The following is a 15715-nucleotide window of genomic DNA, read 5'->3' on the forward strand; positions in this document are numbered from 1 at the left end:
GAGCTCCATGAAACAGAGTGGCATGTACAGTCATGGAACATCGAATATTTATAGAATATCATTGTGTGAAAAGATGGAACTTAAAGTGATTGAATTCAACTTATGAATAGTTTATATCATGTGTTGTATCAGGTTTGATGTACAACTGGTTTGATGGTGGATCGAATACTGCAAACTTTATGCAATATAAAGAATACCAAAAATGTAAATTATTCATATATTGCGGACCAGGTATAAAAAAGTCAACTTTGAAAGTTTTCTTCTGCCGGGGTATGACACTTGTGACGTGATATCCTGCGTCACAGGTCATCATGTTAGAATCCGTTTTCATGAGCTGAGCTCTATCCAAATGCTTTGAAAACCACAATAAATATGTACAAACGTATATCCCTGGTTTGGCCGGGTAGAGGCTTTCATTATATAATGTATTAAAAAGATAATTGGTTTCTGTTTATTACTATAGCATAATCATGTGAATTACTTTTCTCATTCGTGTGATATATCTTTCCTGAAACAAACCATATATTCAAGTTAAATAAATGGTATTCTACATTTTAGTTACAATCTTTCATCCCTTTTTCCTTTTGTCCAGGCCACTGTTGTTTGTGATTTAATGTTGCTACACATTATCCCAAAAAGAAACTATTACAAACAGAAGAAATTCAAATGTGCTCAGCAAGAGGTAAAAGCCAGCAAAATCTTGTGCTTTTAATTTAACAATTTTGTGAATGTCTTCTTTTTAGTCAGGGGGAGGGTCTGGTGGCTTGGCAGGTTGCACACAATGTTTTCTGTGATTTAATGTAGCCGTACATCGTGCCAAACCTATGCTACCTAATCTTGAGGTCATCTCCTACCCTCTTTATTCTACCTGCTTACTCTGTCTATTTTTTTTATCTTACTCTTCCATGTTCTTTGTCATCCCCAATATCTCTCTTTGTCACTGCTTGCCTAGCATTCTCTTCCTCCTTCTCTCCCTTTCTCTCTCTTGCTTTGAATCATCAAAGTATGGTAATGGAAAAGTATCTCCACTCTATAGAAATCAGTTCTGAAGTGTGCATTATGTAGACAATGCACCTGTGGTTGTTTGTCTTATTTCAGAAAAGTTGTAGTTAAGACATTTTTGTCTGTCTGGTAGTTCACTTTCAGCATTTTTCAGCCCCTGGGCACTCCGCCGCCGCAGAGTGCCGCTATGCAGAGTTCCACAGAGTTAAAAAAATAACTCAGTGGAACTCCGCTCCACCCTCCCTAAAAATAACAAACATAAAAAAATAACTTACCTGCTCTGGCTTTTTTTTTGTTTTTGTGGGCTTCCGCAGGGGCTAACTCCCCTCTGCCGCGGAGTCGGAGTTTTGCCTGAACTCTGCGTTCCCAACGGAGCGCGGAGTTGGCAAAACTCCCCAAACTCCGCTGGCGGAGCAGATTTCGCCACCTGAGCTTAATTTGTTTTTCCAGCTAAATTCGCTGTTTTCCTGAAAAGTAATCACACTTTATTGATGGGATGCTATACTATATAAGGAATTTTCATTTGTAAATAAATGTGGTATGGCCCAGAACAGAAAGTTCTAAGCTGATTTTGTTCAAGAGATCTATTCATAGAAGTGTTGGCACACTTTCTTGAAGCCCCCAGGGCTAAGGCGCTGCCCTCCTTGAGGGACAGGGCCCCAAAGAGTGCAAACCCAACACTGAGGCAGACCATAGTTGAATACCTCCCAAAAGATACTGAGAAAAAACAACATGGGCCCTTATGTAGAACTTTCACATGGACTTTAGTTCTATTCTGCAACAGAGCTGCAAAGGGACTTCCATCACAATCTCTGATGTTATACAAACATTTAAATATAGAAATAGGCCCAAATATAGAAGAATCATGTAAGTTAGGAAACTATAAGTCCCATGTATCTCTAATAGTTTTCATTGCTGGGCTTTTATTGTTTTAACCTCATGCATTCTGGGTGTTGTAGTATTGCTTTGCTTCCATACAACCCATTAGACTAATACAGCTGTTGATTGCTGCTCAAAAGTTCAGGCCAGCAAACACTGTCTGTGATGACATTGAGTGAGGTGGCCATTCTCATAGCTCTAATGTACCGCTGAAGGGACGCACCCCTTGGATAGTTCTTTTACCGAGTTCCAGGTAGGGTCACTGAGGCACCTCCATAAAAAGGCAATATGAAATGACAGCCAAAACACACCTCTCTGTTACAGAATAGACTCACTTGGATCATGTGTACTTTAGGTTTTTTAGATGTATATAAAGATGGCTTATTGCATTTTGTAACCAGTTTATCTTATTGTTTTGATGGTCATCGCAGAATAAAGAAGATTCAGGTCTGGCCTGCAGCAATTTCCAGAAGGACAATGAAGAGAATGTGAAATCTGAAAGCACAAGCAGCGTGGATGAATGAGGAGGGCGGCTTCACAAGTGGTAAGGAGGGAAACATCTAAATCGTAGGCAAACTAGTGCATTCAAAAAAGTATTTATACATAAATGGTCGCATAATTTTGGTTTGAACTCATTTTCTATTCCTCCCCCTGTGGTGAAATCATGAAATAGTTGTGAGTGCTGTGCCCGTCTGTGACCCGAGCGCAACCAGTGCCAGGGACCCTGGTCCCCCGACCAGCCGCCGGAATGATCCCAGCACCCTCAATGGTCTTAAACTCAGACGCTGCAACAACTCCCAGCTCTCAACGCCGAGCAACACCCAAGGGCCCGATCTCCTGCCGACACTGCCTCAGCACCTTCACCCACCTCCAGAGCCCAGCCATAGCCCGCCGGATGCCGGCACACACAAACTAATGAGCTGCTTCCTCCTCAACGTGTGCTCCCTGCACAAACACACCATAGAAATCTGGGACCTCCTCAATACTCACATGCCCGACGATGTCTTGCTCACAGAGACCTGAATCAACACCAGCTCCGCACCTGACATCACGACTGCCATCCCCGATGGATACAAGATCCTGAGGAAAGAACGCCCCACCCGCCCAGGAAGAGGCATCTCCATCATCCACAAAAACTCCCTCCATATGACAACCACCGACCCGGACAACGCCTTGCCCACTATGGAACATCTTCATTTCCAGACCAACCCCAAACCTATGATCTGCAGAACACTCATCTACTGACCCCCTGGCCCCCGCTCCATTCACCAACATCATTGCCGACCGCATCACACACCACAGACTGCATACTACTGGAGACCTAAACTTCCACCTGGACAACCACGACGACCTCAACACCACCGCCCTCCTAGAGAACCTCATCAACATAGGACTGAAGCAACTTGTCTCCACACCCACTCACACAGCAGGACGCACATTCTATTCCATATTTGCAGGAGGAAATAGCATCTTCTTCAGCCCCACCATGGAACTGCTCTGGACTGACCACCACAGCATCTATTTCTCCTTTCGAAAAACGACCAAACATAAGTACATACACCACATCCCATGCAGAAGCTGGAACAAAGTCACTGAAGAACACCTCACACCTGCCCCCACAAGCACTCCACCCCCAACCACGCCAGACGCCAACACCCCGGCAAGCAACCTCCGCCGAAGGATCACCAACTGCTACGACACACTCGCCCACCTCCGGAAGGCTGCAGGACAACACAACAAGAAAGCAAGCTGGTTCACCACTGCACTCTAAGAATCCAAGCGCTACTGCTGACCACTTGAAAAGACTTTGAGAAACAGCAAAACCCCGGAAACATGCACCGTCTACAGAGCAGCCACCACAGCACACCACCTACTCATCAAAGCCACAAAAATGATTATCCTCCAAGACAGAATTCTCTCCAATACCCACAACTTCAAGGAACTCTTCTCCATCATACTGGAATTTGCCAAACCAGACAGCAAAACAACAGATGTCACACCCTCCCAAGACCTCTGCAACAGACTCAGCTTCTTCTTTCACCTCAAGATCAAGACACTCTACGACAACTTTGACAACCAAGACCACTGCCCCACCTCAACTTCCACCTCCAGCGATGCCACCCAACAGACCCTACTCACCTGGATCCCGCTCACGTCAGAAGACACCTTAAAGACCATGAAGTGCATGCACTCTGGAGCACCCTCAGACCCCTGTCCGCCCCACATCTTCCACAGGGCCGCCACTGCACCCGAGCTACGTCAAACGTCAACTGCTCCCTCAAGACCACACATTCCCCGATGACTGAAAGAATGCCGAAATCAACCCCCCTCTCAAGAAACCCTCTGTAGACCCGACAGACCTCAAGAAACTCATGCCCATCTCACTGCTTCCATTCATAGCCAATGTCATTGAAAAGGCCATCAACACCCAGCTAGCATACTTCATTGAAACCAACAAAGTCCTAGACATTTCCCAATCTGGATTCTGCAGTAACCACAGCACCAAGACCGCCCTCCTCATTGGCATTGACGACATCCGCGCCCTCCTCAACCAGGGCTAAACGGCAGCCCTCATCATCCTGGACCTATCAGCAGCCTTCGACACCATCATGCCCCGCATAATAGCCACCAGACTCCACGACGCCGGAATAAAAAAAAAAAGCCCTAGACTGGATATGCTCATTCCTCACAGGCAGAACACAGAGTCAGACTCCTGTCCTGCCTCTCAGAACCGACAGAGACCAGATGCAGAATACCTCAAGGATCCTCCGTCAGCCCCCCCTTTTCAACATGTACATAGACCCCTTCGCTACCATCATCAGAAACTAAGGGCTCAACATCTTCTTCTACGCCAATGACACCCAGCCTATCTTCTCCCTCACCAAAGAACCCAAAATCACCAGGCATACCTTCCAAGAAGCGATGAAAGCCATAGCAACCTGGATGAAGAACAGCTGCCTGAAACTCAAAATAGAAGTGCTCCACCCTCTCAGCTTGGGACGATACTTGGAAGCCCCCCGCCTGCAGAAACTCACCCATCCAGACAGACCATGCACATAACCTCTGCATCATACTGAACTCATTGCTCACTATGAACCGCCAGTTCAACGCCATCTCCTCAGCCTGTTTCAACACCCTCGGCATACTCCATAAAAAATTTGAAAGGATCCCCTCCAAGGGCCAGATGTACGACCTGTTTTTGCATGCGCAAACGGGTTTGCGACCCATTTGCGAATGCAAAAACCTACAGGGCTAGCTACAAACGCTATTCAGCAAGTCACAATTTATTTGCGACTCGCTAAATAAGATTGCGACTCGCAATTAGGAAGGGGTGTTCCAAGGGCGCCCCTACATAATTGCGACTCACTACCCTATGTAAGAATGTTTTGCAACTGCAATTGCACTCGCAGAACATTCGCAATTTATCACCCCCTTCAAGAGCGTGATAATGCACTTGCAAATGGGTAGGGGTCCCTAGGTGACCCCGTCCCCTTTGCAAATGCAGGGGAAAATATTTTTTAGGGGCAGTCAGTGGCAGTGCCCGTAATAAAAAATTACACGAAAACGATTTTCTTTTAATGCAGCCCGTTTTCCTTTGAGTAAAAAAACATCTTTATTTAAAAGCAGTCCCAGACATGGATGTCTGCTAGCCCAGCAGGCCACCATACTTGGGAGGACCAGCCATTCTCAATGGGGTCGCAAATTGTGAGTGCCTCATGAATATTGATGAGGCATGCAATTTGCGACCCCATTGAGAATCGCCAACAGTGTCTCAGACACTGTTGTACACACACACCTTCATCACCAGCAGACTAGACTACAGTAACGGCCTCTATGCCGGAATCAACAAAACCTCCTCCGCAAGTTCCAGGCCATCCAGAATGTTGCAACCAAATTAATCCTTGACATCCCCAGGCACAACCACATCACCCAACACCTCCACGATCTGCGCTGGCGCCCTGTAGAAAGAAGGATAACTTTCAAGTTGCTCATGCACGCATACAAGACCCTCTACAACATCGGACCACAATGCCTCAACATCCGTCTCTCTTTCCACGACCCCAAGAGAAACCTTCGCTCATCCAACCTCGCTCTGGCCACAATCCCACGCTTCTACATGAACAGAGCGGGTGGAAGGTCCTTCTCCTACCTCGCAGCCAAGACCTGCAATGACCTCCCCCTCCACTTCCTGCCGAGCCCCACACTGCTACAGTTCAGGAAAGACATCAAGACTTGGCTCTTCAGATGACACTAATGGTACTGCAGGCACACCCCCAGAGCCTTAAGACCCTAACGGGTGACTAGTGCGCTTTACAAACCCCCTTATTGATTGATTGAGTGTTATACAGTGCCAAGAGGCGATTTACTTACTGTCTGAGATACAAACTATGATCCAATTTTAAGGTTTCATATTGTTCTGGGGATAGAGGCTTGATTTTATAAATGGATGAACATTTGCTTTTGTACTGCACTCAACCAACCCTCTCTCGGAGATGAAAGTAGCATGGCCTGTCTTGCAAACACTATGGCACCTGTGCTTATGGCTTGCATTGAAGTCTGGTAATGCAGAGGTAGTTGTAATGCCCATCTGTAATGCCACATAATTGTTTACTCTCCCAGCAGCTTTATTTTCCCTAGAGGACTAGCCTGCTTTTGATTGGCTGCATGGCCATTGCAATAGATGGGATGCTCAATTCATCTGATGCATGCAGGGCCAGACTGGCTATTATTATGTTTCCCAGGCAATTCCCCAGCAGGCTGTAGTCTCAGGGACTGCTTTCCGGACAGAGTGGACTGACAAGACCCACCCATTTCCCTCTGACACTATACTAACTACGACCACAGTGTGAGGTTGGTTTGACAACTATTTCCCAGGGTGACTTTGCGTTTCAGTCTGGCCCTTGATATGTGCTCCCATGACTGAACATGTAGTGTGACAAGGCAATACTTGAAGGAAGAAGAGAAGATACAACCAGCAGGTGTTCTATATGTTACCCTTGTAGAGTCGTGTTTGCGGAGAACCGCAGGTACATCCCCAAAGAGGCACACCTATAATGATCATCAAACGTGATTCAAAAGTTCATTTGAAAGGTAGCATTTATTTTCTTCAATGCTTTTTATATTCCTTTTGAGATTATCATGCTGATATTTAAAACATATCAGAGGACAACACGGTTAGACATATGAACAGTTATTTCCAATGCATTTCGGGCTGTTCTGCCCTTGATCACGGAAAAGCTGAGGAGGAAGAATACAAAAAAGAGTGTCAGGAGTAAAGTGTCTATACAGCGTAGGGACTATTTACAAGTGCTCGTGGTGCTGGGTCATGGAAAAGGGTGCCGGATAATAAAGTGAACGGTAAAGGAGTGTTCCGGATTTTACCGATTGTGATGGAGCTGAGAAATAAAGGTGCTCGACCGACGTGGAAAGCCGAGTGGTGACATAGATATATGCTATACACCAGGTTACCATCAACAAAGTGCTCGATGTTGGCGTGCAGGGTGTGGGGGTGCTCCGGAATTTACCGATTGCGTGATGTCAAAACAGATAAAATAACAATGCAAGTTAGGCGAGCGCACCAAAGTGCAAGACTTACTTCATAATGAGGTAGCGCAAAGACACGCTATCGGGTAGGTTACCGCCGGTTGTCTGGCGTGTTGGGGAACACGGAAGTGTATAAATAAACAGTGCTGATGGACTAAGGGAAACGGAGGGGGTGAAAGGGAAAGTACAGCGGCCATATTGGAGAGGTGGACAAAAAAGTTAAGAAGCCAAGGGGTAAAGTGAAAGATAAGTAATACAGGAGCACGGTGAAACAATAACACTATCACAGTTGTATAAGCAGTTGAAAATCATAAAAAGCAACTAAATTCAGTGCGGTCATTAAGCCCATTAGGCTTCAGAGTCTGTAACAAGTAGATCCATTCAAGTTCTCTCTTAAGTAGAAGTTTGGTGTTGTCTATGCCTTCTCTCTTAGAAACAGTTTCTAGGATGATAAATTTCATTTGGGCGATGGTATGGCGTGCATCAATGAAGTGCATGGCAATGTTGGATTTTTCTGATTTTAGTCTGATGTTCGACTTATGCTCGTTGAGGCGTGTTTTCATTTTCCGCTCTGTCTTGCAAATATATAATTTGCCACATGGGCATTTTAACGCGTAGATTACATTGGAAGTGTCACAGGTTGCATCAGCATGAAGTTTGACATTGTGTCCTTTCATAGGGTGCTGTATTGCATTCCCTTTTATGACATTATTGCAGTGATTGCAGTTTAGGCAAGGTTGAGTACCACGGTGGTGTTTGGGTTTGTCAGTGGGTCTTGCAAGAATTTCCTTTATGTTACTACTCCTGGTATGTGCAAATATAGGAGGTTTGTCAAAAATACCCTGAAAATCAGGTTCACTCTGTAGAATGGGCCAATGTTTCCATATGATTTTTTTATATATAGGACTTGCAGTGGAGAATTTGGAAACAAGAACCATGCGTTGATCTGGATTTTTTTGAGTTTTTGTAAGACTGTTGGATCTCGATATGTTGGTTACACGAGATCGTGCTTGTTGTAGGACACTATTAGGGTAACCTCGTTCCAGGAACCTGTTTTGCATTTCTGTGATGCGTTTGTCAACAATGGATTCATCAGACACAATACGCTTGACACGTAACATCTGGGAGAATGGGAGATGTTTTTTAAGGGAGCCTTGATGAAAACTAGCATAATGTAGAGAATTGTTGCGATCAGTACTCTTTCTGTAAAGATCGGTGATAAGTCCTTGTGGAGTGTTTTTTATGTGAACATCCAAAAACCCGATGTCAGTATCACTGATAAGCCATGTTAATTTGATGCGTGGGTCTTTGCTGTTGATTTCAGTCATGAGATCATGTAGAGATTCCTTGGTGTCAGACCATAAGAAGAATAAATCGTCGATGTACCGCACGTACAATTTAGAATGGTTTTGGAAATTTGAGTTAGTGTATATATGGTGTCTTTCAAAGTTCTCCATGTATGTATTAGCGTATGACGGGGCAGCACAATTACCCATTGCCATTCCGGAGAGTTGTAGAAACCATTGGTCATCAACCTTGAAGTAAGAGTGGTACAAAATGAAAATCATCAATTCAATTAAGAATGTTTGCATTTTCAGGTCAATTTCACTTTTCAGTAAGATTTGTTCAATTGCTTCGATGCCTCCTAAGTGTGGTATGGAGGTGTATAGAGCGCTCACATCGGCAGTACATAAGACATACGATTCATTATTAGGATTTTGTACTCTGGATAGTTTCATGAGGAAGTCGGTGGTGTCTTTAATGTAACTGTCTGATTGAATCACTAAAGGTTGCAAATACTTGTCAATGAATTTGCCAGTCATTTCATGTATAGATTGCTTGGTGGACACTATAGGCCTAAAAGGCGGATCCATGAGGTTCTTGTGAATTTTAGGACTCATATGCATCGTTGGACTTTTTGGATGATCGATTAACATATATTTCTTGGTGCGTTCTTCAATCACCCCATTGTGGAGTGCTTTGTGGACGATGTCTTTCAGAAGGTCTTGGTATTCGTTGGTGGGATTGTAGTTAAGTGCCATATAGGTTGAGGTGTCTTCTATATGTTCTTTGAGTTTTCGCGTGTACATCTCACTGTCAAGTATTACCAACGCGCCACCTTTATCAGCTTTAGTGATTTTGATGTTGGGATTATTGGCCAACGATTTGAGTGTGTCTCGATCCTTGATGGTTAGATTCTGAGTTCTCCTGGGTGTTTTAAAGTTGATGTTAGTTAAATCTTTACGAACTAGTGTCTCAAATAGGTCTATACATTTATGGCTGGTTGGTGCTAGATACGTACTAGATGGTCGTAGTCCTTTAAGTTCATCATCCTTGGTCGTGGTTGAAGGAGGTAAAACATTATCGAAGAAATGTCTAAGTCTGAGCTTACGAGTGAATTTGAAAGTACTAACTTCAAGTTCCAACAGATTGGTAGATGTGGTAGGGATAAATGAGGTACCTTTTTCAAGCAGTTACATTTGATAGTCACTGATTTCTGTCTTGGAGATGTTGATTACGAGACTTGTTTCTTTTTGGCAATCGTGCTTCTCGTGGTTGGTGGACTTATGTCTCTGCCTGTCAGACAACCGGCGGTAACCTACCTGATAGCGTGTCTTTGCGCTACCTCATTATGAAGTAAGTCTTGCACTTTGGTGCGCTCGCCTAACTTGCATTGTTATTTTATCTGTTTTGACATCACGCAATCGGTAAATTCCGGAGCACCCCCACACCCTGCACGCCAACATCGAGCACTTTGTTGATGGTAACCTGATGTATAGCATATATCTATGTCACCACTCGGCTTTCCACGTCGGTCGAGCACCTTTATTTCTCAGCTCCATCACAATCGGTAAAATCCGGAACACTCCTTTACCGTTCACTTTATTATCCGGCACCCTTGTCCATGACCCAGCACCACGAGCACTTGTAAATAGTCCCTACGCTGTATAGACACTTTACTCCTGACACACTTTTTTGTATTCTTCCTCCTCAGCTTTTCCGTGATCAAGGGCAGAACAGCCCGAAATGCATTGGAAATAACTGTTCATATGTCTAACCGTGTTGTCCTCTGATATGTTTTAAATATCAGCATGATAATCTCAAAAGGAATATAAAAAGCATTGAAGAAAATAAATGCTACCTTTCAAATGAACTTTTGAATCACGTTTGATGATCATTATAGGTGTGCCTCTTTGGGGATGTACCTGCGGTTCTCCGCAAACACGACTCTACATTATTGCTTAGCGGTGTTTAGACGGATAACACCACCCTCAGAGAGCACCCAGAACTCCAACAACTCTTCGTTAACATACTCTTCAGCCTAGTTGTGCACCCCCCATACTCTTTTTGTCTATATGTTACCCTTCCCACTGGAGGGCACTTTGGAAGGGGAAAGAGGGACACTTCTTTACCATCTATTTCGGCCTCCGCCCCACCCCTCGCAGGAGTGTTCTTACCCACAGCTCCCCTATGAGCTGGTCCTGACCCACTCTCAATGTTTTCCAGGAATCCTCTTGCACAGAGTTAGGCAGCTTACACAATGGGATGGTAGAGTTCTGCAGACCCCTAGTAGAATGGGTGCAGCCGTAAACTACTACCACCATAGTGTAGCCTCACATCTCCTTCCGATGGCTAGAAGGCCCTTTGCCACAAGTTGCAATAGCCATGAGCCGCACTGAGCCTCTATAAAGATACTCAGATTGCCTATTGCCCACCACAACTGCCCAGAACACTTTTTATTCTTACCTCCCGGGTGAAAAATTCTATTTACATTTGGTAAAGCTGCCTCTTCCAACCACCAATATTTGCGCTGCCTCGTTTTCCGTAATATGACCCAATTGTTCTTGTTGGGCAGCACCTTATGTGGTGAAAATACTCCGGCCTTTATTATGAGTGGTCGATGTAATGGGCCAGTATTTAGCCTGCCCCGGAGTTACAGATATTGGGTGTATATTGACCATTGTGAGTGTACACTAAGAAATGAGGAATTATCAGGAGCATCAGAATTTCTGGGTCTTAATATCTCAGTTATACCCCTTTTAAACCTCCAACCCCTCTCATTAACCAAGAGATTTCAGCAACTTTTAGTAGTCAGAATCTCTGGGTGAAAGTAAACAGGTCCACAGTGTTTCCTTGGATGCCCTAATACAGATGGAGATGAAGATTGATATTACTACCCCCAACTGAATTAAGTGGCCACTGGGAATGAGGGCCGGATTAGTAAAGTTACTATCTGCATGAGCTGAAGTCAGAAAGGAAGAGGGTCCAGGGGAGATCAAGAGGTGTGAGATTGTTGGGGGGTGGTAAGGAGAATGGAAAGGCAGTGAGAATTAGGGAAGATGAGGGAGATGGCTATAGAAAGATAACCTGAGAAGGGCATACATATCCAGCTCCCATCCCTGGTTAGTGCACATCACTCCAGTGGAGAGTTGCTTCTTTTCAATGACATATAAGTGGCTCCTGGTGTGCAGAACAACTCACTACAGATATAACCATTAGTGCTTCAGGTGCTTTAATGGGAGATATGCATGAGTGCCAGAATACAATATGTCCAATTACAGAGGAATCTAAGTCCTTAGCATGAACTGCAGTGCCAAATACACATATGAGCAAGAGTGCAGTGCTTGTTTCTTCATTTATGGAGGTTGTTGATATGGCGTGGACCATACCTCTTGGCTGATGCCGTGCTTTACAACACGTGGAAACAGCAAAAATAGCATAACATAAAAGCAGAGCAGAAGAGCTAAGGCCATCCATCATATGTAGTCGTCGTATAATATTAACACGCTGACAAGAATTTACAAAATTCAGAAATATTTGACAAAATACACCATAAATGTAATGCAGGTTCTAGAGATACAGGTACCACTGGATTAACAACAGCAGCTTGTCAGATGGCTGTGTAGCCGGTAGTTGGTAGGTTTAATAATAAGATGAGTAGTTCAGAAGAGATTGTGAGATGAAACAGGCTTAGTGTAGGATCGGTGTGCATTCTAGATTCCAAGGGCTAGATGTGGGTAAACTACATTTACCGATTCTAAAATACCGAATTATACTGATTCGGTATTTTAGAATCGGTAAATGCTATGTAGGTAATTACTCGGTAAGTATTACCGAATCTGTACGTTTCAGTATTTACCGAATCAGTAAATACCGATTCGGTAATTCCCATTCATTCCTATGGGCCTGTAGGCCTGTAGGCTAAAGAATGAATGGGAATTACCGAATCGGTATTTACCGATTCGGTAAAAGAGGGGAAACATTCAAGGGTGGCAGGGTGTCACTTTGACACCCTGTTGCACCCCTGAATTGTGCATCGGTGCACATGTGGCACACATACATGCACTAAGGGCATGTATGTCTGCCACATGGCACTGTTATTAAATGCAAAAAATTGCTTTTTTTTAGGGTTTTCGTAATTTACCACCAACTTGTAGTTGGTGGTAAATAACAAATCCTTACAGGTGAAAAGCACTCACTTGAGTGCTTCCTACATTTCAGATTCGGTAATTTACCGAATTAGTATTTAAGAATTCAGTAATTTACCGAATTCTTAAATACCGATTCGGTAAATTACCGAATCTGAAATGTAGCCACCTACATCCCAAATGCCTAATACCGGTCGGTAATGGCCGAAATTCGGTAATTTCGGCCGTTACCGACCGGTATTAGGGTTACTACATCTGGCCCCAAGTGCTTTGGCAGACGATAACTAGAGTATTTCTTTCTGAAATGAATAGGTGTACCCTGAAATATCAGTGAAGGTCTTAGCTTTTGGATCAGAGATCCCATGGAGAAGTTTTTGTCTGTTAATGGCTGTTTTGTAAGTCGTTGAAGGAGTCAGAAACAGGTGATCCCATTTGTAGCTAGATATGAGTCGAGATGGGCAGTAGAGTGAAGGGAACAAATGGTGCAGGGAGTCAAGGGGTGAGAGAATTTCCATATTCACTTAAAGGAGATAACCACGGCCTTTAAGGACAGTTTAAAGTCATCTTTAGTCAGAAACTGTCTAATAGTTTGTATCATCTTGAGTTAAAATCTGGTGCCATTGGCCGCTGCTTGACAAGTCGAGATGACCGGTTCTGTTGAACATAGATAACTCTCTTCCCATGCAAAGAGAGGTATGCTTGAGTACATAATGACCTAGTGCAGCTGAGCACATTGGCCCCAACATCACATTCATCTCAAGAAATAGATGCCATGCCTGAGAGTTTTGGGCTAGGAGGTCCATATGGTGGCCTCATTCTGTGTAAAAGCTTTTGCTACCATAATTATGTTCTCTGCCTTTCAGTCTCAACATATTACACATAGAAGGAGGGCAGAGTTGTAGAGTTTTGCTAATAGTCAGTCACCCAGCCTCAATTGAAGCTCAAATACGCATTTTGTTCAGTCTTTCAGTGTTGAGTGACTTTTTGAACTATTTTATTTTAGTCAAAGCATCACCATACATTGACTTGGTAACTTTGTATGTATACATATTGGAAGTTGAGGTTTCTAGTTGACAGAGTATACACCCTGTCCAAGCAGAAGCCACAATACTAGTCAGGGTAAGTCAGGTACACAACCTAAAATTAACCTATGCTATCCCTCTGGTAGCTTGGCACAGAGCAGTCAGGCTTAATTTTCTGAGTCGAACAAGGCCAAAATGGCAAACATCCAATCAGTAGAAGTCGAGATATGAATGTTTAAAGATTAAATGCAAAGGTAGTCAAAAGGTTACTTGAGGTCGCAAGGGACCGTTACGAATCCAAAGTTTAGGCTGACCACGATGGAGGGCAGGCCAGCTACAGGCCCCATGCAGGGCCTGCTGTTAAGTACCTTTATATGGAGCAATAATTGATGTTGAAGGCTCGATGTGTCCGTTCCGATTCACGCAGTTGGGTCAATGCTTCGAAGTCGAGCTCACAGCGGTGTATTTGGATCCACACCGAATCGTCATTGAGCCTCACAGATGGGACCCAAGATTGGCTCTGCGTCATCATCGAACCTCGCAGGCAGGTCAATAAATCGTCATCGAGCCGAGCAGGGATGTCCTTAGATTGGCACTGCATTGGCATTTGAAGGCACTGCGTTGATTCTGATCTGAGCAGTGGTGACAATGAATACATTTTTGCAGAAGCCACTGCTGAGACACAGGACTGGAGGGGGTTCTCAGGCAAGGGTAGGACTCACAAATGGCAGAGTCCAGCAGCACCTGCACGGTTAAAAGACGTTTTTGTGACCTGAGACATCAGAGAACAGGATGTAAAGCAACCTCAGGAAACCCCAGGCAAGAATCAGCAGGCAGCAGGCCAACACAGCAGAGCAGGTAGCAAAGTGGCAGTCCCTTCTACAGCACAGAAATCAGCAGGCCAAAAAAGCAATTCAGTTACCAAAGTGGCAGTCCCTCCTACAGCACATCAGCTCTTCTTCCAGGCAGAATGTCCTCGGTTCCAGAAAAATTCTGAGTCAGTGGTGTCAGGGGTCCAGCACTTCTACCTTAATGTGCCTATGAAATGGGAGGGACATCAAAGAGGCCTTTGATATACACAAGGTCACTGCCTTTCTTGAACTGGCTCATTGCGCACTACAGTGGGGTATGCAGCTCTTTGTGTGGGGACAGGCACATCCCTATTCAGGTGCAAGTGTCAGCTCCTCCTTCCCAATCTACCTCAGGAAGGCCCATCCGCCTGGTGATGGGCCATCAGGATGCAAACATCATACCCCAGCTCCTTTTGTGTGACCGTCCAGAGGGAATGCACAAAGCCCAGCTGTAACCCAACCCAGGAGTGTAGTCAGAGACAAACAGAGGCACAGAATGGTTAAAGTAAAAAAAAATCCAACTTTCTAAAAGTGCCATTTTCAGACTTACAACTTGGAATCCAACTTTACCATATATTGTGATTTGTAATTGTGAAACTCCAAATGGATGCCTGCTCTCAATTGGAAATTACACTTAAAAGATGTTTATGGCATTCCCACTGTTAACCATTGGGAGAAATTGGCTTAGCAGTAGTGAAAATCGGATTTAAGAGTATTTCACTACCAGGAGATGTAAAACGTACAAGTAATTGTCCCACTTTTCAAATACACTGCACCCTAGCCATGGGATTACCTAGGGTCTACCATAGGGGTGACTTATATGTAATATAATGAAGGTTTGGGCCTGGGAAGTAGGTTCACTTGCCAGATCAAAATTTGATAAAACTGCACACTCAGGATCTGCAACGTAGGGCCTGAGCCATCTTTAAAGATCTACTGAGTGGGTTAATTCACATGGCCTGGGCACATATAGTGCACTTAACTAGGG

General features: G+C 44.3%; 1 protein-coding gene across 2 annotated transcripts in view; it reads left to right on the forward strand.

Annotated features, from left to right (window-relative positions):
- Window positions 1–15715, forward strand: part of P2RX1 (purinergic receptor P2X 1) — a 574124-nt gene that overhangs the window by 527591 nt on the left and 30818 nt on the right. For both annotated transcript variants that reach the window (XM_086954809.1, XM_086954810.1), the window contains exons 11-12: window positions 593–682; window positions 2313–2425. In XM_086954809.1, coding sequence (XP_086810935.1) covers window positions 593–682; window positions 2313–2405 — 183 coding nt within the window. In that variant the 3' untranslated portion in view covers window positions 2406–2425. The remainder of the gene's footprint in view (window positions 1–592; window positions 683–2312; window positions 2426–15715) is intronic.

This window comes from Lissotriton vulgaris, chromosome 2_1 (genome assembly GCF_964263255.1).
Source record: "Lissotriton vulgaris chromosome 2_1, aLisVul1.2, whole genome shotgun sequence".
Lineage (NCBI taxonomy): Eukaryota > Metazoa > Chordata > Amphibia > Caudata > Salamandridae > Lissotriton > Lissotriton vulgaris.